Raw genomic sequence first — 24330 nt, 5'->3', positions numbered from 1 at the left:
GGGTGCATACCTCTCCTGTGAGCAAAATCCAGGTGCCCACCATAAGGAGTGTGAGAAGCCCACCTCTGCTAGATGTAGATGGAGCACAGAGTCTCTCTGAGCCCGCCCCCCCCCCACATCAGCCTCCGTTCTGAGTCTCCTTCTTGGCCCGAGTTCGTTTGCAAGTTTGAATCTTCATTCTGGGGCTCCAGAAGCCTGGTGGAAAACCTCAGGGAGAACCTAGGTTCTGCTGCCCTCTCCTCCCACCTAAGAGGCATGGGGTCAGGTGGTGCTAAAAATTGACATTGCCTGCACTTCCCTCTCTGGCCGCTAGTGGGAGATGCTGGCCTACCTGAGACCCATCAGGGGACCAGAAGCAGGAGGCGGGAATGTGGTTTATCTGGCGCCAGCCACCCTATCAGACCCCTGGCCAGAAAGGGTCCTGTGTCCTGAACTTTCCTACAGACTGACCTTCTGTAGGGACAGATAGCTCCTCAGTATATAGGTAAGGCACCCAGTGATCCCTGGAGCGCCACACCCAGGTCCCAAATGGAGGATGGCCCCCTGGTGATGTCTCCAAGATCCCGAAAATGGAGAGGCAAGTCACAGCTTCCAAACTGCCAAACACAGCACCTGGGTGCCCTCTGAAAGCGCTATTTACATTTAGGAACGTTGAAAAAAATGTCAGGAGAGATTAGAAGGCTGCTGGGGAAGAAGACAAAGGCTGTGTATCCCTGTGTGTGTTTTTATGTGTGTGCTCCTGTGTTGACTCTGGGCAATAGCCCGTCCCTTCCAAAGATGTTTCTGGCCTGTGGGCAAAAACTGGTGGCCTGTTTCTTTTAAAGAAGGATGTGTGTTCCCGGGTATGTCTCTCTGTGGGTCAGCCTGTGTGTGTGAATGACTGTACGAGTCACTGTGGGGGTCTCTGCATCCGTGTGTGAGAGACAGTCTGTCCCCGTGCCAGCAGGTGAGTGCCTATGGGTGTGTCAAGGTGTAAGTTTCCTGTAGATCAACAGGGTGAAGTGAGTGTGTATGTTTCAGTGTGGGTGTCCCCGTGTTGGTTGTGTCTGTTGTGTTGGCTGTTTCTGGTCTGGGTGTTTCTGTCACTACCAATGTGTCAGTATGAAAGTGTCCACCATTGTGCAGACTTCTGTGCTGTGTGTGTGCATGTGTCTCTAGGAGACTGTGGTTTTCTATGCGTGTGTCTCTGTGTCAGTGTGTCAGTGGATATGTGTCTCTGAGTCACGCAGGTGTCCCTGAGTTTGTCACAGTATGTCTGCCTCGGTGTCTGTGTGTGTCAGTGATGTGTCTGCCTGTGTCCCTGTGGGTGTCTGTGTGTCTATGAGAGCAGGTGTCTGCGAATGTCAGTGTTTGTCCGTGTCCACAGAGGTGAGGGCTGTGGTAGGGTGGCCGAGTCAGTGAGCATGTGTGAGTGTGTACCCCGCGTGTGCCAGGGTGTTTGCCTGTCCGCGTAGGCGTAGGTGGCTGTAGCAAAGCGTCTCCGGGTGGCTATGTGTGTACCCCCGCGTGTGCCGGGTCTGCGCGCGTCTGTCGTGTCCGCGTGGGCCGCTTTCTGTGGCGGGGCGCCCCCAGGTCAACGCGGGGGTGTGCGCCCCGGCGGGTGCCCAGGACTTCACCCTGAGAGCGGGCGGAGCGCCACGTGCGGAGTCCGGGGCGCGTCGCTCTGGGGCGGAGCCAGCCTGGGGCCCCAAGCCCCAGGCCGAGCCCAGGCGGGGCCCGCCCCCGACCCCGCCCCCAGCCCGAGCCCGCGCCGCCCGCCGAGCCCCGGAGCCCGAGCCGAGCGGCGGAGCCGAGACGGCGGCGGCGCCCGTGGGATGCGGGGATCGCGCCCCCGGGGCCGCTGAGCCTGCGCCCGGTGCCCGGAGCCCCGCGCCGAGCCAGTCCGTGCCGAGCCGCTGTCGCCCATCCCGGGACCCGGGCCGGGGGACCAGCAGGTGAGCGAGCGCCTCCTCCAGCAGCCCCGGCCCGGCGGAATCCCCTCTGCCTGCCGCCGCCCAACTTTCCTCCCCGAGGGTTGGAGCCTCCAACCCCTGCGCGCCCCCTCCCCAGCCCCGGGTCCACCGGCAGGCTCCCTCCCCCATCTCTGCCCCCGAGGGCAGGGGAGGGAGAGGAAGGGGCGCAGAGCAGCCCGGCTGGAGGGTATCCCCGGGAAGGGGGGCGTCTCTAGCCGGCGCGCGCCCCCTCCCCTTCCCTTTCCTTCCGGGTTTCCCAGTTCGCTGTCGAGGGCCGGGGGAGGGGGAGCTGCGGCCCCGGCTTCCCGGCCGATCCTGGCGCAGACTCGGGGAGGGTCTGGGATTGGGACCCGGATTCCGGAGGCCGGAGACCCCAAGGTCAGAACAGCGACTAGGAGCGCAGTGAGTGTGACTCCAGAGAGCGGGGGAACTGACCGAGCAGGGCTGGGAATGAAGGGGCCATGCACCCTCCTTTCTCTGGGCCCTGTAGAGCAGTCCGCCGGGGCTGTCCTCTCTGGGGTGAGATCTCTGCGTATCCTGACCGGGGATAGATCTCTGTGGACCCCGAAAGGAAAAGATGTATGTCGTGTGTCCTGTCTCTGCGCGCTCCGAACATAAAGAGAGCTCTGTGCCCTCTTGACGCCCTAACGGGGACACATCTGGTCTCTGTGAGCCCTGGCTGCGGAGGGATCTCCGTGGGCTCTCTCCAGGGGAGACTGTGCGCTGGGATCGGGCGAGTTCTTTGCCCTCTTCGCTCTGACGGGGCAGATCCAAGCGCCCTGACCGAAGGCCGTTTTCTACTTGTTATTTGATCGCCTTTGGTGGCGCCCTGGGAGGAAGCAGAGGTTCCTAACCTTGTGGGGGCTGGATATGTGGAGAGTGCTCGTGGTGAGGGGAATGCTGGGGACCAGGCGCTGGCCTTAGGCCCGCCTTGCAAACACCTGTTGGAGGTCAGCGCACAGCCGAATCCGGAAGCCATGGCCGAGGTTGTGGCAGGAGTCATCTTCTCTCCTTAGTGCTTAAGACCAGTGGGAGTGATGGGATCAGTCTCCTCTTGGGGTTCTGGGCTGGTATTCCATTCCCCCAGCTGTCTCCTCCCATCCTGCTGAGACCCCAGGCACCTCCACAGACAGCTTAGACAGCATCATGTGGATGCTGCATATGAGCCCATCATGCAGCAGCACGTCTCCCCTCTCCCTGATTCCCACAGCCCTTCAGGATCCAGAGGGTCCCTGAGTGGCAGAGGCCCCGCCATCAGAAGCCCAGGCCCCTACTGCTGCCATCAGCCTTTCCCCCTTAGAACTGGGCAGGTGCAGGAGAGTGGGCGGTAATGGAGCTGGGAGGTGGGTTGAGAGTGGCATGGGCTGATAGCTCAAGCATTGCTGCAGTCACAGGAGTGAGGGTCGGGTCGGGTCAGAGAACTGCCAGAGTCGGGAACATAGCTTTTATACCAGAATGTCCAGTCCTGTGCTGAAATGAGCCTCAGTGAATTTTTAATCCAACCCTATCATCATCACCACATCATGCCAGGGTAGGGAGAAACTGAGGCTGAGAGTGGGTCAAGGACTAATCCAAGGTCACCTGAGAAGTCAGTGGATTGGGGGCCCCACTCAGGGTGAAGATGCCTTGAGATCTACTTTCTGAGAGCTGAATTGACCTAGGACTGATCCCAGAGAATCTGAGCAGAAAGGGAACTGGCCCTGGGGTGCCAAGAGCCAGCATTCAGCCCAGTGTGGTACAGCCAGCTGCTATGCCTTTGGGGGACTTGGTAGTGACTCTGTGGTGCTTGAAGGTCCTCTGGAAGATTTCCAGGATTGACTCACTCAACATGAAGATGGAACTCGGTGTAGTGGTGGGGAGCACCAGAGAGGGCTGGGAATTGGGGAGCACAGGAGCTGGTGTTCAGGGAATCCAAGGAGAAGGGAGTTCTGGGGCCAACATGGGACAGTGGTAAACTGCAGTCTCAGTTCTCTTCATAGGAAGCTGATTCCTGCTGACCCTTGGGAAGCTTATTGGAAAAGTGTGCAGCCGTAGAAGCGTATCCCCACTCCACTCAAAAGAGGAGTGATTATCTTTGGCCAGGAAAGTCAAGGGTATCTATCTAACAAAAATAACTTTCCTGCTGGATTTTGAAGGATGAATAGGAGTTTTCTAGGTGGGGAAGGTGCAGCCTAGCCATCACGTCTAGCAGGTACAAAAGCATAGAGATGTGAAACAGTACAATTGTTTAGTGACCCGACGGGTCCCATGGTATGAGGAAGAGAAGAGTGGAAGCTAAAGCCAAGGTCACAGTCACGGGGGCCCTTGTGAGCTCCGCTCAGGAATTGGGAATTTATCCTCAGTAATGGTACTAAAAATAGCGAACATTCACTGAGTGCTTTCTGCCAGCCAGGCACAGCACTAAGCACTTTATAAGACTCATCTTGCTGAATCGTTGAATCAACCCTGGAGGCAGAGACCATAATAAGGACCAATTTGTAGATGGTGAAACTAAAGGCCCAGAAAGGTTAAGTAACGTGCGCACCATCACACATCTACCAAGTAGCGGGACTTGAGTGTGAGCCCAGGTGTCAGTCTAACAGCTTTGCATTGTACTACCTGTCCAGTGCAGACCATGGGCTCCGCCAAAAGTTTTTCAGCTGAAGGAGAGGGACAGGGAGATGACCACAGGCAACAGAACTTGTGGTGTCCCACTTCCTTCCCTGTTAAGGGATATGCCACTCTCCCACCCCTAGCTTCAGTTGCTCACTAGTGAGGTTCACTGCTGCCGTATCACACTGTGAGGGGAGGATGGACGAGTGGAATCTGGGTTGATCAGCTTGATGTAGAACCAAGGAGAAGGTGATGAATGTTTCAGGGTCCTGATCTGAACCTGTAGTACTTCCAGGGAGATGCCAACACCCTACAGTCAGTTGGAGGGAAAGGTCGAGGGTCTAGGAAGGAGATTTGGGCTAGAGGCAGAAACTTTGAATCATCCACAGAGGCTGGTCATTGGGGCCATGGCAGTATTAATTATATTTTGTTCAGTGAGAATGCAGACCAGTGGTTCTCAACCCTGATGATATTAGCATCACTTTGAAAGCTTTTTAAACAAAATCAATCTATGCCCAGGCTCCACCCCCAGAAATTTTAGTTCATTCGACTTAGAGGTGAGGCCCAGGCATCAGTAGTTTTGGAAGCACCAGGGCAATCCTAATGTGGAGAAGAGGGTGGGAGAAAAGAGTTGAGTCCAGAGAGCCCTGAGACACTGCAACAGTTGAGGCTGGAGAAGTCTGCAGAGGAGGCTGGGATGGAGCAGTCAGAGAGGTGGGAGGAGAGCCAGCAGTGGGAGGTGTCACAGAAAGCACGGAGGGCACATGTCCCGGGAGTCTCCTGATTCTGCCAGGGAGAGTTAAGATACATTCTGAGAAGCTCGTGGATAGATGAAAAAGAATGCATAATTTTAAAATGAGTGTCCATTGGATTGAGCGACTGTGAGTGTGCTGGTGACCTTGACCACAGAAATTTCCCTCTTGACACCCACCGAATGTGGTGCTGGGTGTGTTGTTGAATGAATGAATGAATGAATTGGTGAGAATGGAATTTCAGTCTGGAGTAGGTTAAGGAGCAAGCAGAAGGTGAGGACGTGCAGAGAGCATGTGTAGACAGCTCTTTCAAAGAGTTTGATGGTTTAAGAGGGAGGAGATAGAGGGGAGCTGGCCAGGGGGAGGTGGGCTCAAGGGGGTGCTGTAGGAGGGCATGGGGTGGACGGGCAGGCGTGTGTCCGTGCGGTATGTCCACATGCGCGAGCTTATGGGGAAGATGCCTCTCCCTCCCAGGGAGGGCGGGAGATCTGTGAGGTGAAAGCGTGCCCATGGTGTTCTCGGATGCTCTGGTTTGTCCAGTGGGCTGGTCAGGAAGGCCCAGGGTGAAGTGACTCTTCCCATGCAGCTCTGAGAGGGTGATTTTGATGGCAGGAACTGTGATTCCTGCTGGGGGCGAGGGGCAGGAAGAAGAGGAAGATTTGCTCTGAGGAGAGAAAAGGGTTCCAGAAAGCTGATGTCTGGGGGATAAGATGAGGTTGTCAAGAGCAGGTTTCCAGAAGTAGAGGGGCTGGGCCAAAAGTCCTATGGCGAAATGCACAAAGGAGACAGGGTCAAGAAGATGAAGCCAGGGCAGCCCGTGGAGAGAGGCTGGACGGTGCAGGCACAGTCACGGGAGGGTGGGGCTTCAAAGTGAGCCCGGGCTTCGATGCCCACTGCCCTCTGCCAGCCCAGACTTGCCTGTGGTGGTGGTCTGAGGCTGAATTCAGCCTTAGGTGGTTGGAGAGCACCTGGTTTGGGTGTCCAACACATAATCTCTGCCAGGGAACCTTCTAGAAGCTGTACAACTCAGATATAATACCTGCTTTCATAAAATTTACATACTGTTGGAAAAGACAGGCTGGGTGCCATGAAACAAATAGACACCAAGGAGAATTTTAGATTTTGACCAGTGCTGTGTGTGTGTGTTAGTCACTCAGTCGTGTCCAATTCTTTGCAACCCTATGGGTTAGTCGTTCAGTTGTGTCTGATTTTTTGTGACCCTATGGAGCCCGCCAGGCTCCTCTGTCCGTGGAATTCTCTAGGCGAGCATACTGGAGTGGGGAGTCATTCCCTTTTCCAGGGGATCTTCCCAACCCAAGGATCGAACCCAGGTCTCCTGCATTGCAGGCAGATTCTTTACCGTCTGAGCCACCAGGGAAGCCCAACCAGTGCTATAAAGGAAATAAAACAGGATGAGGTGGTGGAGAGATGGGAGTGACTCTAGACAGGCTGGTCAGGGAAGGCATCTTGAAGGAGGAGACTAAACTGAGACCTGAATAACACGAAAGAAGCAATCCCGAGGAGATCTGGGGCAAGAGTGTCTTGTAAAGAGAAGACTCCCAGTGCAAAGGCCTGGGGCAGGACCAAACTTCTGAGCAGGGTTGGCTGCTGTGCTGGAGCAGAGGGACTGGTGTGGGGATGGAGAGGTCCCTTGTGTCTGTACCCCCTGCCCTCCCAGTTCTCAGCCCCCTCAGACCACCCCTTTGCTTATGTGCTGCTTATACCACTCACCTCGGACAGGCAGCAGTTCCTGGGGATGACACTATATTTAGACTTTTCTCCTCTCTGTGGGCCTGGAACATACTGTGTGTTTTTAAGATGATCAATATGGGATGGGTGCTATTTATAGAGACCCCAAGTCAATTCCTGGGACCTGGGGCCCTTAAATGGTGGAGGAAATCCAGGACTAGGCTTTTTGGGGGCAGCCACCACAGCTGGCAGAGTGTTGGAGCCATCTGATTCATGGACTCTGAAAGTGATATCACCTCTCCTTGGCAGGCCCGCTTCACCCATCTCTGCAGTCACCACAGCCTTGGTGTGGGGAGCTTGGACGTCCATAGTCTATCCATCTCCAACTCTGTTTTCTTAAAAAAAAAAAAAGGAACGCTTCATGAATTTGGGTGTCATCCTTGGGCAGGGGCCATGCTAATTTTCTCTGTAGCATTCCAATTTTAGTATATGTGCTGCCTAAGCAAGCACTCCAACTCTGTTTTCTGGAGGAGTACCTGGTGTGCCCCAGGCCCAGCAGAAAATTTCATTGTGATTGTCGAAACCAGAGTCTGGTGGGACAGCCTGTCCATCTCTTGTTCATTCCTCACTCTGTTTACTACTCTGAGAGAGCAGAAAAGGACCTCAGGGCCTCCCCGGTTCTCCCACAAGCCAGAGAGAGGTCTGCCCAGGAGTAAATGCGAGGCTGGAGTTGGGAGCTTAGTCTCTCCAGCCGGAGGTCAGTGTGGCCAGGAACAGCCAGGGGAGGCTGCCTGGAGAAAGTGGAATGGGAGCCCAGCCATGGAAAGCGCACAGCATTTGGAGAGGCAAAAGAGAGCAGGTCAAGTTTTCAGCCTGTTTTCGGAAGAATGTTTATGATCTGAGGCTGGAGTTCTTTCTCTTTCTCTCCTCTTCAGTTCTTCTGATTAAATCTCCCAGGGAGACAGTGGAAAGTCACGTCCCCACAGAGATATTAGCTGAGTGGAAGGACAAAGGTACTCTCCCGGAGTCTGTGTGGGCTCGAGAAGATGCCTCACCCACTTGGAGATCCCACTGCCCGTCATCTCCAAGGGCATTCACTTCCCTCCTGAGAGCCCCAGGAGGCCAGGGCCGCTGCTGGTTGCCCCCTAGACTCAAGGTCACACGGGCACGCAGCTGGCACTAGGCCTAGAGCGGTGTCTCCCTGGCCCCACCCAGGCCTTGCCCAGGCAGTCCCCAGGCTTTCTGGGAATGGATTTTGAACAGTAGAAAGGCTCTTGCTGGCATCAGGAGGGTAGTAAACACCTTTCTGGCTGGTATTGATTCCTCGAAGGCCTGTGTGAAGGAAGAACCTGGCTCAGGAGGCAATTTTCAGAGGGACAGCAGGGTGGGGGGCAGGGTAATCTGGCTTGAAGTACCAACTCAGTTCTCAGGCTACATTAGCATCCCTCCATCTGGACTGGGAGGTACCCAGGAGGATCTAAGATGGGGGCAGGGGGAGATCAGGCCATGGGAGGGACTAGCCCATCCCAGTCAATACCTCTCGCGTGGCCATCAAAGCCCCAGCCTCATCGACCTGGGCTGAGAGCAGGGAAGTGGTCCAGAGAGCCTCTAAGAGCCAAGGTGCCTGCTCTCTGCTGCCCAGCACTGCTGCCTGCTTCTGGGCCTCTTCCTGGGAAAAATCCCAGCCCTGGGCCCATTCCCTTTAGGGCCCAGGGCCCCACCCATGGGACACCCAACTGGTGTAGCGGTACAGAGAGGGTAAGCAACAGAGGCCTGCCCACCATGGCCAGACTTGAGCAGGGGAAGGCCCAGGAGCTCAGAAGCCCATTCCGGTGCCAACCCTGCCACCGTGCTGGGTCACGGGCAGTGCAGACTGCCAGTTACATAAAGCGACAGCTAGTTGATAATGAAACTGGAAATGCAGGGGAAAGCCCCCACTCGCTTGCTGGGCCTGGGTGCCTATTATATGTATAATTGCTGAGCTTCCATTTCAGGAAATGTCTGAGGGAAGAAAAAAAAAAAAAACTCCATAAGAATCCCCCGGGGCCGATCGTCCCCAGAGACGGCTGGACTTCGGGTCCCTTCCAGCCCTGTGCTTTATGATTGAATTAAGGACTTGTCCCCAGATGGGTCACTTGTGTTCCTGTGAATTGCACAAGTAATTTAAATGGCTGCTGCTGCTACTGCTGCTAAGTCACTTCAGTCGTGTCCGACTCTGTGCGAACCCATAGACGGCCACACCAGGCTTCCCCGTCCCTGGGATTCTCCAGGCAAGAACACTGGAGTGGGTTGCCATTTCCTTCTCCAATGCATGAAAGTGAAAAGTGAAAGTGAAGTCGCTCAGTCGTGTCTGACTCTATCGACCCCACGGACTGCAGCCTACCAGGCTCCTCCGTCCATGGGATTGTCTAGGCAAAAGTACTGGAGTGGGGTGCCATTGCCTTCTCCGAATTTAAATGGCACTCACCAGCAAATAAAATGTAAAAGTCTCAAAAGCATTATGTTAAGCAAGAACACAACACACAAGAGCCCATACGTTGTGATTCCATGTATAAGAGGTTCTAGAACAGGCAAAGCTAATCTGCAGTGATAGAAGTCAGAGAAGTTGACTGGAAAGGGACAGTGGGGAGCCATCTTAATTGGGGTAGTAGTTACATGAGCATGCCTGCTAACTCTCTTCAGTCGTGTCTGACTTTATGACTCTATAGACTGTAGCCCGCCAGGCTCCTCTGTTCGTGGGATTCTCCAGGCAAAAGTCCTGGAGTGGGTTGCCATTTCCTTCTCCAAGAGATCTTCCTGACCAAGGGATCAAACCCAGGTCTCCTGCGGTGGAGAAAGATTCTTTACCACTAGCGCCACCTGGGAAGCCCCAGTAGTTACACAGGCATATATACACATTTGCTAATACACCTAAAATCTGTGCATTTTTAGGTGTATATTATGCCTCAGTTTAAAAGAGTGTTAAGGCTCAAGGGTCGCACATTTGGCTCTGCTGTGTTCTGGACAGTTTTGTGGCGTGAACTTTGTGGATTAGTGGATTGGCTTCTCCCTCTGGGGACTCCTAGGTTTCTCTGGGGGATTTGTGTCTTCTTCAGTGCACACAGTAGGTGCCCCCATAAATGCCTCGGTTGCCATGGCATCTGTACACAGTTCCCCTGTGGAGGCTTTTTTTGACCCAGGGATTGAGGAAAGTGAGTTGGAAGGAACCGGGTCAGAGAAAGACTTGGGATGCTGATTGCTATCTCGGGGGCACCTCTATGCCTGGAGGGCGTTTCCTGAGCCACAGTGGGGCACCTCTCTGGCCCGGCTGTATGTATTGTGTGGATAGAGCTGCCACAGGGTCTGGGGCCGAAGTGCCCAGGGTGACTGAGCCAGCTCTCCAACTTCTGGTCTCTGAATAGTGGATGATCCAGGTCTCCACCCGGGAGACCCAGAGCCAGAGGCAGTGCTGGGCCTTGACTGACAGCTCAGAGCTGCTCAGCACATTATAGATCCTTAGTCATGGGCATTGGAGGGGAGCGGGAGGAGGAGACTTGAGCTTGGGGCGAGGGGGTGCCGTGTGCCCAGTGGAGGGTTTGCACTTCCTCTGACCTGCCACCGAAACACCACGGAACACTCAGATGAGATGACCTGCCACTTCCTAGCCCCCAGGCCCCACCCTTACTGCGGGTAAGCCGGACGAAAAGGCAGGAGGCTTGGGCTGAATCCAGGGCTCGGCTCCAAAGTGCCCCTTTGAACCTGAGCTCTGCCCACAGCTCCCAGTCCAGAAGGGGGCCTGGTCTCAAGGATCCCCTTTTCTTCCCTGCCTGGGGAATCACTTGAGCAGAGCAAGCCAGTGAGGTTTTGCTGTCAGCTGAATTAGCCTCAGCTTCTGCCTGAGTGTTGGAATAAATGAGATGCAAATGCATGTAAATGAGGGCATCCCCGGCTTCTGGGGTGGGCGTGTTCACCTCAGAGAGAGATGAGGATGATTCTGCAGGACTTCCCCAGATTGCTGGGGGCTGGGAGGGCGGCTGGGAAAGGAAAGCCCCTTCGTGACACGGCTCCCCACTTCCCAAGGACCCGGCTCCAGAGTGGACAGGGTTAATGCCTGTGCAGCCTCAAAGGAATGGAGCCTGCAGGGAGCCGGTTAGCTGAAGCCCCTGTGCGCACAAGGACGTACCAATGTGCCTTTGATCTGGGAGCAGGGACCTGAATGCACAGGCCATGAGCACCAGCTGACACCCCCGCTGAGCCTTTGTCCAAGCTGTTACCCTGGGAGAGCCAGGACTGTGCAGATAATTGCCTGGGCAGGAGGGCTGGCCCGAAACACGCTGTTGACCCCTCCCCTTCCCGCCGCCCCCTCCCATCCCAACCTGTGGCTGGAGCCAGCACAGCCACCCACAGCCAAGACCAGAAACCCGGGTGGCCACTTTCTAGTTCGCTGAGGATGGCTCGCTTCCCACCCATCCCCCGCCCCTCCATCCCTCCTCCCCTTCATTTTCTGCTCCCTCCCCTCCCCCACCCCCAGGCCAGCCAGAGGCCCAGCCCCGAAGCAGGTGGAGTTCTGTAAGGGTTTAGGGTCCAGTGGCTGGAACTCTAAGACAGTGCCACCCAATAGAGATATAATTTGAGCTACAAATGCGAAGTCCCAGAGGCAATTAAAAATGTTCTAGTAGCCACATTTTCAAGAGTAAACAAGTGAAATTAATTTTAATATGTTTTACTTCCCCCAGTACATATATGCAAAATATGATGAGTTTAAGTTGCAATCGATGTTTTAAAGTTAATAATGAAATAGTTGGCTTTCTTTATCGTGACAAGCAGCTTTCCGCGCTGGTGTGGATGTAACAACAGCACATCTGGACGGGCACCAGCCACATGCCAGGTGCTCACGAGCCTCGGGTCGGGGTGGCTTCGCCCTGGTACCAAGCAGCTCCACAAGCCTGAGGTGGAGAGAAAATTGCTGTCAGAGAAAATGCCGACTCTGGGCAGGGGCAGAAATCAGCCAGGTCTCCCTGGCCATGCATGGGCGCCTGGGCATGGTCCTGGCCAGCTGGGCTGCGCTGGAGGAGGATCAGCCTCCATGGAGGCTGATGGGCTGGCTCTTAGCTTTGGAGCCAGGATCACAGACATGCTCAGTCCAGAGGGGCAGGCCGCAGGTAACCCTGACCCTTCCTCCTTGCTCTCCGTGCCGGCAGAGGCGGGAGGCAGTGTCGTGCAGTGGTTAGTCTCACGGGCCTGGCTTCACCACGGATGGTGGCAGCAGGTCTCCCATCTGTAAAATGGGCATAATAACCTCCCTTCGTCCTAGGATTGTTGTGTGAAGTTACTCCCAGGCAGGTAATTAGCAGGTGACGCTGCTGGGCTGACCCACCTCAGCTCATGGCTGGGGAAACTGAGGTCCAGAAAGGATGAGGTGGGTGGTAATAACATTGTCCAAGGTCACGGTGTGGTTAGTGGCTGGGGAATAGGAAGGTTAAGCTGGCACTTGTTCATTCACGCATACACTCCTTCATTCACCAGGCCCTTATAGGCTCCTCTTGGGGGCCAGACTGTGCTTTGGGAGAGGGAGAGGCAGATGTGGAAGCAAATTGTGATAAAGCCAAATATGGGAATGCAGTATGCCAGGAACACAGGGAAGGGAAGGACCAGCCAGGCAGGGAGGACAGGTGTGGGCCACCAGAAGGTTTTTCAGAGAAGGGTCTTCTGAGCTGGACTTCTTGAGAGAAAAAAGAATGGCAACGATAACCACAATGATTATAGCAAATGACACATGTGCTGAGCATGTGCAAATGTTAATATACTTATGCCTCAGAACAGCCCCATGAAATAGGTACTGTTATTAACCCTGTTTTACCTGTGGGAAAAGTGAGGTAGAGAACCATCAATTGATGGTTGCCCAAGAACACACAAGTGGCCAGGACCCAGGATCGCACAGGCCGTCTTGCTTCCGAGCCATAGCCCTGACTTTGCCGCTGTCCCGCATTGGACTTGCAAGTCTTTCAGAGACAGAGAGGCAAGCAGACCTGGGCACAAGTCTGGGTTCTCTGGCCCAGGGCATCTCCTCATGCCAGTCTCAACAATACCCAGTGGAAGTATCCTTACAAGCTACCACAGTCTGTTTGCTGGTGACTCTTCTCCCTTTCCTGTCATTGCATCTGTTGATTTGGAATCCATCATCTGAGGAAGAAGAGTATTCTAAGAAATAATTTGTAGGGCTGTGTACAGTGGGTGCTGATTAAATGTTCACTGAGTCATTCAGTTAATAAAATGAGTCTATGTGTTGAGGTATTGATTAGTTCCAACGGATTCTCCTCAAGGAAGAAATGAAGTGGCTCCTGGTACCCTTACCTCTGCCTCTGGGGAGTGAGCTCCTACTTCCTGAGCTCCCTGAGCCCCCGGGACTGAGGGGGCAGGGGTAGATCAGGGGTGAAGCCAGTGCCCAGGGCAATGGGTGCTCCAGCCTGAGGTCACCTGGGCTGCAGGGCAGGAAGGAGGCGCCCAGAGCCAAGGAAGCCAGCGGAGATTTTCTAGGAAGCCAGGGAACCACTTCCACAGAGTGCTTTGCATAAATTTACATGGCAAAGAATATTCTTTGCCTGTTGTGTTCCAGAGGCTCCAATTCCAAGGTGACCAAAATGCCAGAAGTGACTCAGGAACTGCCTTCAGGATCCGGGAGGAGCGTGGGCAGGAAGGGGCTGCAAGGAGGGGTTAGGCTGGAGTCGGGTCCCTCCTCACCACAGGGAACGGCCAGCTGGCCTAATTTTCCCAGGACTGAAGGGCATTTGGGGATTCAGGAATTTCAGTGCTGACGCCCGGGATGTCTGCGTGTCCCTCCTCCACCTCAACGTTACGCGGCTGCACCGCGGGCTGCCAGGCTGTCGTGTCCCACGTCCCGGCATCATAACCACCACCACTGACTGAGCACCAGCTGTGTGCCCTGTGCATTCAGGAAATCTTCTTTCAGGAAGATGTAAAAAGATGAGACAGTCTAGGGAGGTCGAGTTTCTGGTGTGAACAGTCAATACTCTCCCCCTACAGCATCTCCACCCAGATGTGAATTCCTGTACCTACAGGCTAGTGACTCAGAGGAGGGAGCCTTGTCCTCAGAAGAGGTTTCCAACATGTCTGGGGAGACCAGACCCACTCCACCAACTGTCAGAGGGCAGCTGAGGCCAGAAAGGGATCCAGGACGGGATGCGGCCTCAGCCTCCTGGCCCAGAGGAGGGACGTCAGTGTGGGCGGGGGCAGTCAGAGAGGGTCTCCTGGAGGAGGTGGGGCAGTGAGAGGAGCCTGCAGCGACTCAGCCCAGCACAGGCCAGCACAGGCCAGCGGCAGTGCTGGGAATGTCTGAGCCAGGGAGTGGTGGGAGCCGCACATGGCAGGTGGAAGGAACGAGGGAGGAGGCGGTGGCAGTGGGCTCAGGACTAGTCCCAGTTGGAGCCAGGAAGCCCATCCCAGGGCAGTGGCTGTGGAGATGGAGGCCTGATGTTTGGTGGAGTTGGGGGATTGTGGCCAGTGTCCGAGGAGACGATGTCAGGAGGAGCCGGTTTGAAAAGGAGGGCTCACCGTTTGCTCCCAAGAACTCGCAGGAGCCGGCAGAACTTAGGGAGAGATGCACGTGGTAATCCACTGATGGACTTGGGACAGGATGGAGTAAGGGCTCCTTAGAGCTTAAGTGACAGAACAGGGGAAACTGGCCCAGGAAGAGGGATCAGCTGGAAGAAGCTGACCCAGCCTAGAGGGCAGGTGAAGATGCTGGTGCAGATGGAGAATTTGGTACAAATGGAGAAGCTGGTATAAACGGAGTTGTTATTGTTTAGTCGCTCAGTCGTGTCCGACTCTTTGAGACCCCATGAACTACAGCAAGGCAGGCCTCCCTGTCCTTTACCATCTCCCAGAGTTTGCTCAAACTCATGTCCATTGACTTGGTGGTGCCGTCCAACCATCTCATCCTTTGTCGTCATCCCCTTCTCCTCTTGCCTTCAGTCTTTCCCAGCATCAGGGTCTTTTCCAGTTGAGTCGGCTCTTTGCATAAGGTGGCCAAAGTATTGGAGCTTCGGCTTCAGTCCTTCCAATGAATATCAGGATTGATTTCCTTTAGGATTGACTGATTTGATCTCCTGGCAGTCCAAAATGGAGAGACTGGTTCAAGTAGAGAGACTGGTGCAGGTGGAGAGACTGTTGCCAGTGGAGAAGTTGTGCAGATGGAGAGGCTGTCCTGGGTGAGAGTGAGAGTCATGAAATGCTGGCATCTAGAAGAGTATGATCTTTGTGTGGTCTTTGAATCAAATCTGGGACCGGCTCCCCCACATGATGGAGTTGTGAGAGACAGAGGCCCCCTGTACTTCCCCAGCCAGAGGTGGGTTCTTCCCACAAAGCTGAGGGCCTGTGCACCTATGCCAGAAGGGTATGGAGTCTGGAGTGTCCTCAGATCTACACCGACGTCTCCTTACCCCGCTGTCACTGGAAAGCTTGCAGCCAGGGCTCAGCTAGTCTCAGCCTCAGCCTCAGCAGGGCGTGGGCCCCGAGCTTCTGAGGGAAGGGCAGGGCCAGAGCCAGGTGCAGGCAGCGGAGAACAAGGGAGAAAACGGATCCCACCCGCCCACAGTGGGCCACCTGTGGGGACCCAGAGACAAAGCACGATCATGGCAGGTTTACCTTGGAACCTGAAGCTGCCCTGCTGCTGGGGAGCCGGGAACTTCCTCTGGAATCTGGTTTCACAAACCACCAAGCCCCAGGGGTTTGGTTCCCTGCTGGAAGCCAGCTGCAGAAAGACCCTTCCCAGGACCCAGGGCCCCGTTGTTGGGGCTTCATGATTACTTTATTAGATAATATCTAACAATGGTTCTAATACATGTGCATGCTCAGTTGCTCAGTCGTGTCTGACTCTTTGCAACCCCATGGACTGTAGCCCATCAGGCTTACTGTCCATGGGATTGCCCAAGCAAGAATACTGGAGTGGATTTGCCATATCCTCCTCCAGGGGATCTTCCCGACCCAGGAATCGAACCCGCGTCTCTTGCATTGCAGGTGAATTCTTTACCACTGAACCACCTGGGAAGCCCCAGTTTTAAAGTAGCCATGGCATTAATGACATTTGAGATATTGCAGCCCCTGTCATGGGACAGGGAAATAGCTGCATTTCTGTTGGTCACCGGTAATGCTGGCCCTTCCGTTTTGCTGCCTACATTCATAATGGAAGGAGATGTTAAGTTTCAGGTAGAGAATTTGTTAGATTTCAGGTAGGTAATTTGAGAATGAGAGGCAATCCCCTCCCCTGAATTTTTTTCCCATCACTCCAAGAGGTCTGTTAGGTGCCTCTGAACTGCAGAGACAGAGCTGGTCTCCTGACTGTTAGCAGTCAGAAGAATGGTTATTCAGTTGGGGAGTGAAGGGGAACTAGAAATTACCTATTTCAGAGGAACTGGAAATTACCTATTTCCCAACCTGGATGCTAGATACTGGGTGAGTTCAGTTTGTGGAAATTCATCCACGTGTGTACACTTAGGATATGGGCACCAATCTGTATGAAAAGTTGATTTCAGTACACATTTTACAAACACTTTTACTGGAACAGATGCATATGCAGGTGCAGGCTTGCACGCACACACACACACATGCGTGGATATGTACCAGTAAAGACTCCGTAGGTCCATGGGCGTCCACGTGTCTCCAGAAACCTTGCAGGCATATGGACACAGATGGATACAGTGAGACAGAGAACACTATTTTTAGGAAATAATTCCAAGCAAAAGAGGAGGTTTCCTGATTTACGGGGCTAGTGATTGCTCAGAGTGAAGAGGATTGCCCTGCAAGGAAGGGGCTGCTGGCATCCAGGCTGGCTTCTTCTTTAAAAAAAAAAATAAAAAAGAATAATGAGTTTATTGTATTTGTAAAAGTAACACAAAATCATCATAAATAATTCAAGAACTGAAGAAGAGCACAAAGAAGAAAGTTTAAAATTACCTGAATTCCCAGGCTGGGGGAAAAAAAATCACCATTCACATTTGGTGATAAGTATTACAGTTGCCTGTCTTTGTGCATGCAAAGACGGAGGTAGAGAGGGACAGCCTTTGATTAAAGGGGGACCTACTCCTTCACCTGCTGTTTTCAACAAGGATGTTCCTTTAACTTTACTGGAGGGAAAGAGAAGCGCAAGAGGCTGAAGCACGGGTGGCTCTGACAGTGTCCTGGGACCTCTCTCCTCTGGCTTCCCTTCACACATTCTGCGCCATGGCGCCCCTGGCACCAGGGGCGCCGTTTTGAGACCTGGCTGTGCTTGCTCACTGTTTACCTGTCACCTGGCCAGGTGCCTACTTCTCGGTGCTCGGGGCCCCAGCCCTCGGCGGGGTATACGCAGGGGTCAGGGTGGCGGCTGCTCGTTGGGGTCAGCAGTGACGTGTGTCAGGAGTCAGATCAAGGCCAAGCCGATCTTTGACGGAAAGGGATTTTGTCCTGGCAGAGACCTCCAACAGGTGCCTGGCCCTGCCTGGGTTTGATGTGGTAATTAGCAACACGGCCTTCCCCTCCCATTGGCTGAGGTGTCCCACTGGGGAGCTGGGCTGACCACATCCTGTTTTGGTGGGGCAGTCGGGCACACATTCTCCAGGCTCCGTGTCAGAGTCAGAGCCTGTTCACACCAGGTCCTGGATCATCTGAGGCCACTGGGGGCCACATTCTCCCTGTATGGCATCACTCGTGGGCGCCTGGCTGGAAGTCCTAGCGGAGGCGGGGTCACCATTTTCTGGTTCTGCTATCTCTCAGGGTTTGTTCAGACTCAGGGGGAGGGGAGCGAGTGGAGGCGTGGGGGAGTCTGGGATGCTCCGTCAGTATTTCCCATCTCTGGAAGGCTGTCTCCCTCGGGGATTTCCTTGAGATGCTCTGGGGGGTGGCCCCTGAGGCAGCTGTGTACGCCAGGTTGCCAACATCTGGATGGCAGCTGCCAAATTGTTACCCAGCTGTTTCCCCAAACCTGCAGGACTTTCCTGGGCCTCGGTCAGCAGATCCAGATGCCCCAGCCATTGCCAGATGTTGGCACCTCCGTGCCCCAGGTGAAGTCTGGGTACCCTCCCCCGCACAGGTACACGGTGGGAAGACCAGACAGACTGTCCCCTGCCCTCTGGTCCCACCACTCAGGCCAGAGAGCTGCCTGGAAAAGAAGCCCAGAGTTCGTACATTGGCCCGGGAGGCCTCTGATCACCCTCCTAGGGTCCCAGGGTGTCCTGTAGAGGAGGCAAATGAGAGGAAGGGCAGCATCAGGTACCTTCTAATGCACCTGCCCCTCACCTACGTAGTCACCATTCATTCCCTCACTCATGCGTTCAGGACCAGCCCTGCCAGAGATCTAGGATGAACAGATGACCAGCCCCTTTCCTGCCCCTTCCCGTGGAGTGTCCCCCTCAGCCCAGGGTGTTGGGGGGGCACCAGTTGTGAGAAGTGTGTCAAAGTGGGCTTGGTCAGGAAACCCACAGGTGTGAGGGTTTCCTTTTGTATTGAATAGGGTAGAATGAAGGGTCACTGGTGACCCAGTTTCTCGTGTGTACTTGCTTTCAAAGTTGCTCCTTGGGATGGGGAAGGGACAAGTGCCCCTCCTGCAGATCCCCTTGCATTCCCCGCAGCCCAGAGGATTCCGGGTTTCCCCGGGTCGGCATCTGCCGGGCATGCCTCTGGAGAGGTGGGGGGCATCTCTGCAAGGATGTGGGTTCTTCCTCCACCAGGCCCAGCCGCTCCCCCCAGGTCTGACCACCCCGCCCCCTGGCCCTGGATGCAGCCTCAGCCCCATGTCTGTGTGTCTTTCAGCTTCCCTTCAGGCAGCGTGAGGACAGCCTGTGCCCCAGAAGCAGGATGAGAAGATGGCAGCCTTCCTGTTACCTCGGGGCACCAGCAGCTTCCGCAGGTTCACCCGGGAGTCTCTGGCGGCCATCGAGAAGCGCATGGCAGAGAAGCAGGCCCGGAGCTCGGCCGCCTCGCAGGAGAGCCGCGACGGGCTGCCCGAGGAGGAGGCGCCCCGGCCCCAGCTGGACCTGCAGGCCTCCAAAAAGCTGCCGGATCTCTACGGCAACCCACCCCGAGAGCTCATCGGGGAGCCCCTGGAGGACCTGGACCCCTTCTATAGCACTCAAAAGGTGACTGCCACCCACTCCCACCCCGCCTCCCCGCAGCATCTCAGTCGACCAGGCAGACAGGGAGAGGGTCTCACCTCCATACGGGGCTCTCTTTGGGGCTGGCTCCCTTGGGCCTCGGGGAAGTGAGTCATTAGTAATCTATATTCCAATCACCTTAACTTTGGAGTTCCAGAAAAAAAGCCCAGAATTATGCAGCCTGAGATGGTTCAGTGCTGTTAAGGAAAGAGCAGGCAGCCACTCTGGAAATCTTGCCTCCTGGTGGAGCATCTACTCAGGGGATAATCTGTGGTCAGATTTCCACCCCTGGAGGACTCCTGATCCTGTGGTGTGTATGTCAGTCAGAGTCGGGCCCTGAGTCCTGTCCTGAGTTGAGTTTTGGACCCAGAGCACAGCATGGGATCCCTCCCCCAAGCAGGGACAGCGTGTAGCCTCCGCCCCCCACCCCAGAGAATTTGCTGGGCATTGGCTGTGCCATCACGGCTTGGGGGCCACAGCGGCAGCATCTGGGCCTTGTGGGCTGGTGATGGGACTGTGAGGGCTCGTGGGAAATCTGAAAGGAGTGGGAAGCCGGTGGCTCTGCCATTGTCCCTTCAGAGTGTGGGGAGAGGAATGGACTTTGGCCCACTCTTTGTGTGTCTTAGTCACGGCTGTGTCCGACTCCACAGCTGTAGCCCACCAGGTTCCTCTGTCCATGGGATTCTCTAGGCAAGAATACCAGAGTGGGTTGCCATTCTGTTCTCCAGGGGATCTTCCCGACCCAGGGACTAAACCTGGGTCTCCCACACTGCAGGCAGATTCTTCTACTGTCAGAGCCACCAGGGAAGCCCTTTGGCCACTTGGATGGGGTAACTCAAGCTTCCTCCAGCATGAATTTCTACCCAGGAGATAAATTCCCCCATCTGGGGCCCCTGCGCTGTCCTCACCTCTCAGGACCGTGTGCCGCCTGCATCTGGCCAGACCTCGGGCACACAGGGCTCCTGCAGAGGCCTGAGTCCCCACCCCAGCTGCCCACACTTTGGGCTACATGGCCAGGGGAAGGTGGGTTTCAATTTGGTGGAGGCCTCTTCCCAGAAGGCTGGGTGCCAAGCAAGACGGGTCCTGCCCACATCCCTGCTGTCAGTGCCCGGGCTGAGGAGGCACTGAGGGCTGACAGGCTGGCATTTCCAGGGCAGGGCCAGCACCTGGTGTTCCTGAGTGTGTGTCAGTGTTACCAGGTGCCTGAGCGGTGTGTCACTATGCGCTGAGACTGCATCCAGGAGACCAGGGGTCTGCGAGTGGGAGTGATGTGCAGCTGTCTCCCCCTGTGCACGCACGTGTGCATGGGTGGAGGTCAAGCCCACCCAGGCTATGCGCACATGTGGGCGAAGAGACCGTGAATTTGGCCTCACTCCCCACCCCCCAATTCAGGTGACTCAGGCTGGGTGAAGGTGAGGGCTCTGGCTATATTGGGATTAGTCAGGGTGGGTGGGCCTAGGTCCTGGTTGGTCAGAGCTGGAATTAGGGCTGGGGTTAAGGCCACATCTGGGACAAGTCATGGTTTGAGTGGTGCATCAAAGTGGTGATGGGGTCGGAGTTCGCAGACTGGAGTCATGGCAAAGGGACCCAACTGAGAGTGGGCCAGAGCTGGGCTGGGCTTTGGGGGCTGGTGGCAGCTCAGCCGGGGAGCAGTCAGGGACACTCTCCTGTCCCTGTGACCGGGGACACTTGAGCAGTGGCCCCAGGTAGGATTCTGGTCTCTAACCTCCTGTCTTGCCTTGCTGACCCCTGGTCACACTGCCTGCAACCCCATGGGGTGACGCAGGTACCACAGCAGAACTTTCAGTCCCGATCTTTCTGGACAGCTTGTCTCCCTAGCCCAGATTAAATAGAACCTTATCTCACCAGCTCAGCCCTGGGAGAAGCCCAGCCCCAGGCCTTGCCACCTCAGCAGTGCCTGCCGTAGCCAACGGGGATGGACCGCTGTCCTCAAAGACGGCACTGGACGCAGATGCCCACTCCATGTGCTATGGCGCAGCCTCCAACACCCACTGTCCACTCCCATGCCTCACTGTGCTGTGTAGATAGAATCTTCCAGAAGCGTGAAGAGCAGGTTTACCCTGGGCAACACATGACCCTAGTGAGGAAGACACCAGGTCGTGGCCTCTGGTGTCAGCTGGGGCTGCCATCTGTCTGGACTCCAGGAGACAGGGTCCCAGGGAAAGTTTCTGTCTCCTGGGCTGAGTTCTGCATTTTCCTCATCCCTCTTTGGTTGTCCCTGCTGACCCAGCTCCCTCCTCGCACCCTCAGTCTTCGGTGGGCCCGGTGGGGAAGCACAGAGGGGTCAGAGGGAGAGGGGAACCAGGGGGGCATCAGCTGGGTCCTGGCCTCTGCTATGATAACAGCTCAGCTAGGATCATGAAAGGCCCCTTCTCACTGAAACGAAACTAAATCGACCCAACCTGACAATCCCCTGAACTTGCTCTTGTCCCAGCCCAGCCATGGGTGACCATGTGAGGATCCACTCACCTGCCAGCTCCCGGTACCCCCACCACTCTGTCAGGCCCTCTCCTCTTCCTCTCACCCTACCCCTCTGCCAGAGTTCTAGACCTCTGAGCCCACACCTGCCCCCCAGGAGCTCCTCCATAAGGACCTAGGGCTGCCACCCTACCTAAAGTGGCTCTCTGTCCGCAGACCTTCATCGTCCTGAACAAAGGCAAGACCATCTTCCGGTTCAGCGCCACCAACGCCTTGCATGTCCTCAGCCCCTTCCACCCCATCCGGAGAGCGGCTGTGAAGATCTTGGTGCATTCATATCCTTTGCGATCGATCTCTGCTGGGTGGGCCCCACCCGGGGGAAGAGGGTGGACAGGGCATTTAGGACTAAGGGCGATGTTGATTCCTGGTCAGTCCTCAAACAAGCAAGCACACAGTCGTCACCTGGGAGCCGATTGGACATCAGTCTCTCAGACCCCACCCCAAGACCTGCAGATTCGGCATCTGCATTTTAACAAGATCCTGGGGGATAGTGGACACATGAAGGCTTGGGAGATTCAGCTGATTCTTCAGGAGAGAAGCGTCCTAGAAGCTGAGCTACCAAGGAAAGCAGAAGAAATGAGGCCGGTCAGTGTCCCCTGATTCTGGTCTTGGCTCCCCATGTCCCCTTCGCATTGCAGCCCCCCCCAACCCTGCCATGCCCTGCACCTCCCCACCCACTGGCAGGGACCTCCGGCAGGTCACCAGGGCTCAGCCAAGGAGAAACTGCTTCCCAATCAGGAGGCCTCTGGTTTAGTCATACGTGGGCCTCTTTCGAGGGAGGCAACACTTGCTTTTTGATTAGGTGTTGACAAAACGTTTGCAGTTTCAGAGTATCTCAAAGAACTCTGGTTAGCATTAAATTATGTAAACCACAGCCTGAAAAAGCTTCAGGCTGTGGAGGAGACCGATGGGTGGGCTGTGGTGCGATGAGGGATGGGTACTGGTCTTTGGGTCCTAGAAGGATCCCATTCAGACCGAGCATGGAACAGGGAAATGGCTGTTCTTTGGATTTCAGAAAAGGGATCCCACATGCAGAGCCTCTTGGGGAGGGCGGGTGTCTGGCCATGGAGTCAGAGGTGCCTGTGTTTCAGCGTGAGGGCCTGGGCAGCTTTGCTTTAGCTGCAGCTGGCTTGGCTGTTAATTGATCAACACTGCTGGGCTCAGCAGTGTGATTAGTTGTGGGGTTGGCAGGTTGGGCCCAAGGGAGCTCCCTAAAGTTTCCTCTCTGTTCCCCTTCTGGTTGGAAGGCCAAGGCCTCTGGGCAGGGCAGGAGGCTTGGTGAAAATGGCTGTCCAGTGAGGAACTGAGTAACCGAATGCTGACTACTCAGGGGGCCTTTCCTATCCAGGCAGGGATGAGAGGTGCCCATTCCTGGCTCCATGGTCTGCCCACCTGTGACCCAGCGCTGATCCCAAACCCGGGGCCACTCAGAGGGCCTTAGGGCCCATTCGTTTTCTGCATGCAGATGCTCTCTGGCCCCCTCCAGCTTGCTCTGACCTGTCTCCTGGGGATCCTGAGACGTGTACATCCAGGGAACACCGCTCTCCCCTTTTTAGGCCGTAACTGTGGCATCAGAAGGGTGGTCTCCAAGGTGGGCAGACACTGTGGGGAGGGACTGTGTTCATGGAGCAGCTTACTATTCACAGCTGCATCCTACTTTGTGAGGCATGGGTGGTTCTGGATTTAATTTTGAGCCATTCCCAAGCTCCCTGTAGGTGCTACACACTTTGCCTGGCACTCTGGGGTGCTTATCAAACTGGATAAGTCCCTGTCCTTGCCCCCTTGGGAATTTTACAGCACCCCACCCCCCCGCCCAAGAGTGATTAGACAACCACATGAGGAGTTGTCATTTTGCTGGCGTGTGGGCATAGCCTGGTGAGAGCAGTGCAGTAGGAGGAAAGGCCAGCCTTCTTCTTGCTCTGAGCCTCTCTCTGGACTCACTGCAAGGGCGTGGCCTCACTGAAAGCACGCTCTGGCTCCCACCTGGGGCTTCTCCTCCAGGTATCTAACCAACCAGCTCTGTTTAGCCGTCAGCTCAGCCCCTGGGGATGCACCTGCAGCCCCGGGGTTCCTGCAAGGCTGGGCCACGGGGCAGCTGAGGCCAGGGAGGCAGGTGAGCCAGGGGGAGCAGGGCCAACAGAGTCCCCAGCCTGGCCAGAGGGGCCACCAGAAGTGGTGGCTCTCAGGCTGCGAGGAGCTGGTTCTGCCTGGCAGGACCGGCCCTGAAGACCCTGATGTGGACCTTGTCTCCCAGGGCAGCTGCCCCAGGGAGAGGCTCAGCATCTGGGAGGCCCTGCGCTGGGCTCTTGATGGCTCTGGGAGGCTCCTTGATGCTCTGCTACCCGGGGATGGAAGCGCACGGCGGGCCTCCCACAGCGCCCCCTAGCGGGCTCGGGAGGCACTGAGGGAGAGGAGGGGCCTGGATTGTGCGGTTGGGGAGCAGCCCTTCTGTGTCCTTGGGTCTTGCCCTCAAAGTGGGGTATGCTGATCAGCAGCAGCAGCATCACAAGCATCTTACAGGAACTACTGAATCTCGGGTCCAGAACCTGTGTTTTAGGAAAGTCTCCGTGATTTGTAGCTTCCCTGGTGGCTCACTGGTAAAGAATCCGCCTGCCAGTGCAGAAGATGTGGGTTCAATCCCTGGATCAGGAAGATCTCCTGGAGAGGGAAGTGGCAACTCACTTCCAGTAATCTTGCTTGGGAAAGCCCATGGACGGAGGA

At 55.6% G+C, this 24330-nt stretch overlaps 1 protein-coding gene and 1 non-coding gene across 8 annotated transcripts in view; one reads left to right on the top strand and one right to left on the bottom strand.

Annotated features, from left to right (window-relative positions):
* Positions 1-1756: 1756 nt before the first annotated feature.
* SCN5A (sodium voltage-gated channel alpha subunit 5) overlaps positions 1757-24330 on the top strand; it is a 103849-nt gene continuing 81275 nt past the window's right edge. For all 7 annotated transcript variants that reach the window (XM_061395966.1, XM_061395964.1, XM_061395960.1 and 4 more), the window contains exons 1-3: positions 1757-1934; positions 18770-19095; positions 21766-21884. In XM_061395966.1, the coding sequence (XP_061251950.1) occupies positions 18823-19095; positions 21766-21884 (392 nt within the window). In that variant the 5' untranslated portion in view covers positions 1757-1934; positions 18770-18822. The remainder of the gene's footprint in view (positions 1935-18769; positions 19096-21765; positions 21885-24330) is intronic.
* On the bottom strand, positions 7389-7495 carry LOC133235796 (U6 spliceosomal RNA). Its single transcript, XR_009732660.1, has one exon. It is a non-coding gene; the product is annotated as a U6 spliceosomal RNA (small nuclear RNA).

The sequence above is a fragment of the Bos javanicus genome, chromosome 22 (assembly GCF_032452875.1).
Source record: "Bos javanicus breed banteng chromosome 22, ARS-OSU_banteng_1.0, whole genome shotgun sequence".
In the NCBI taxonomy this organism is placed as follows: Eukaryota; Metazoa; Chordata; class Mammalia; order Artiodactyla; family Bovidae; genus Bos; species Bos javanicus.
The sequence above is the reverse complement of the archived record's forward strand: the minus strand, read 5'-3'. Positions and strand labels throughout refer to the sequence as shown.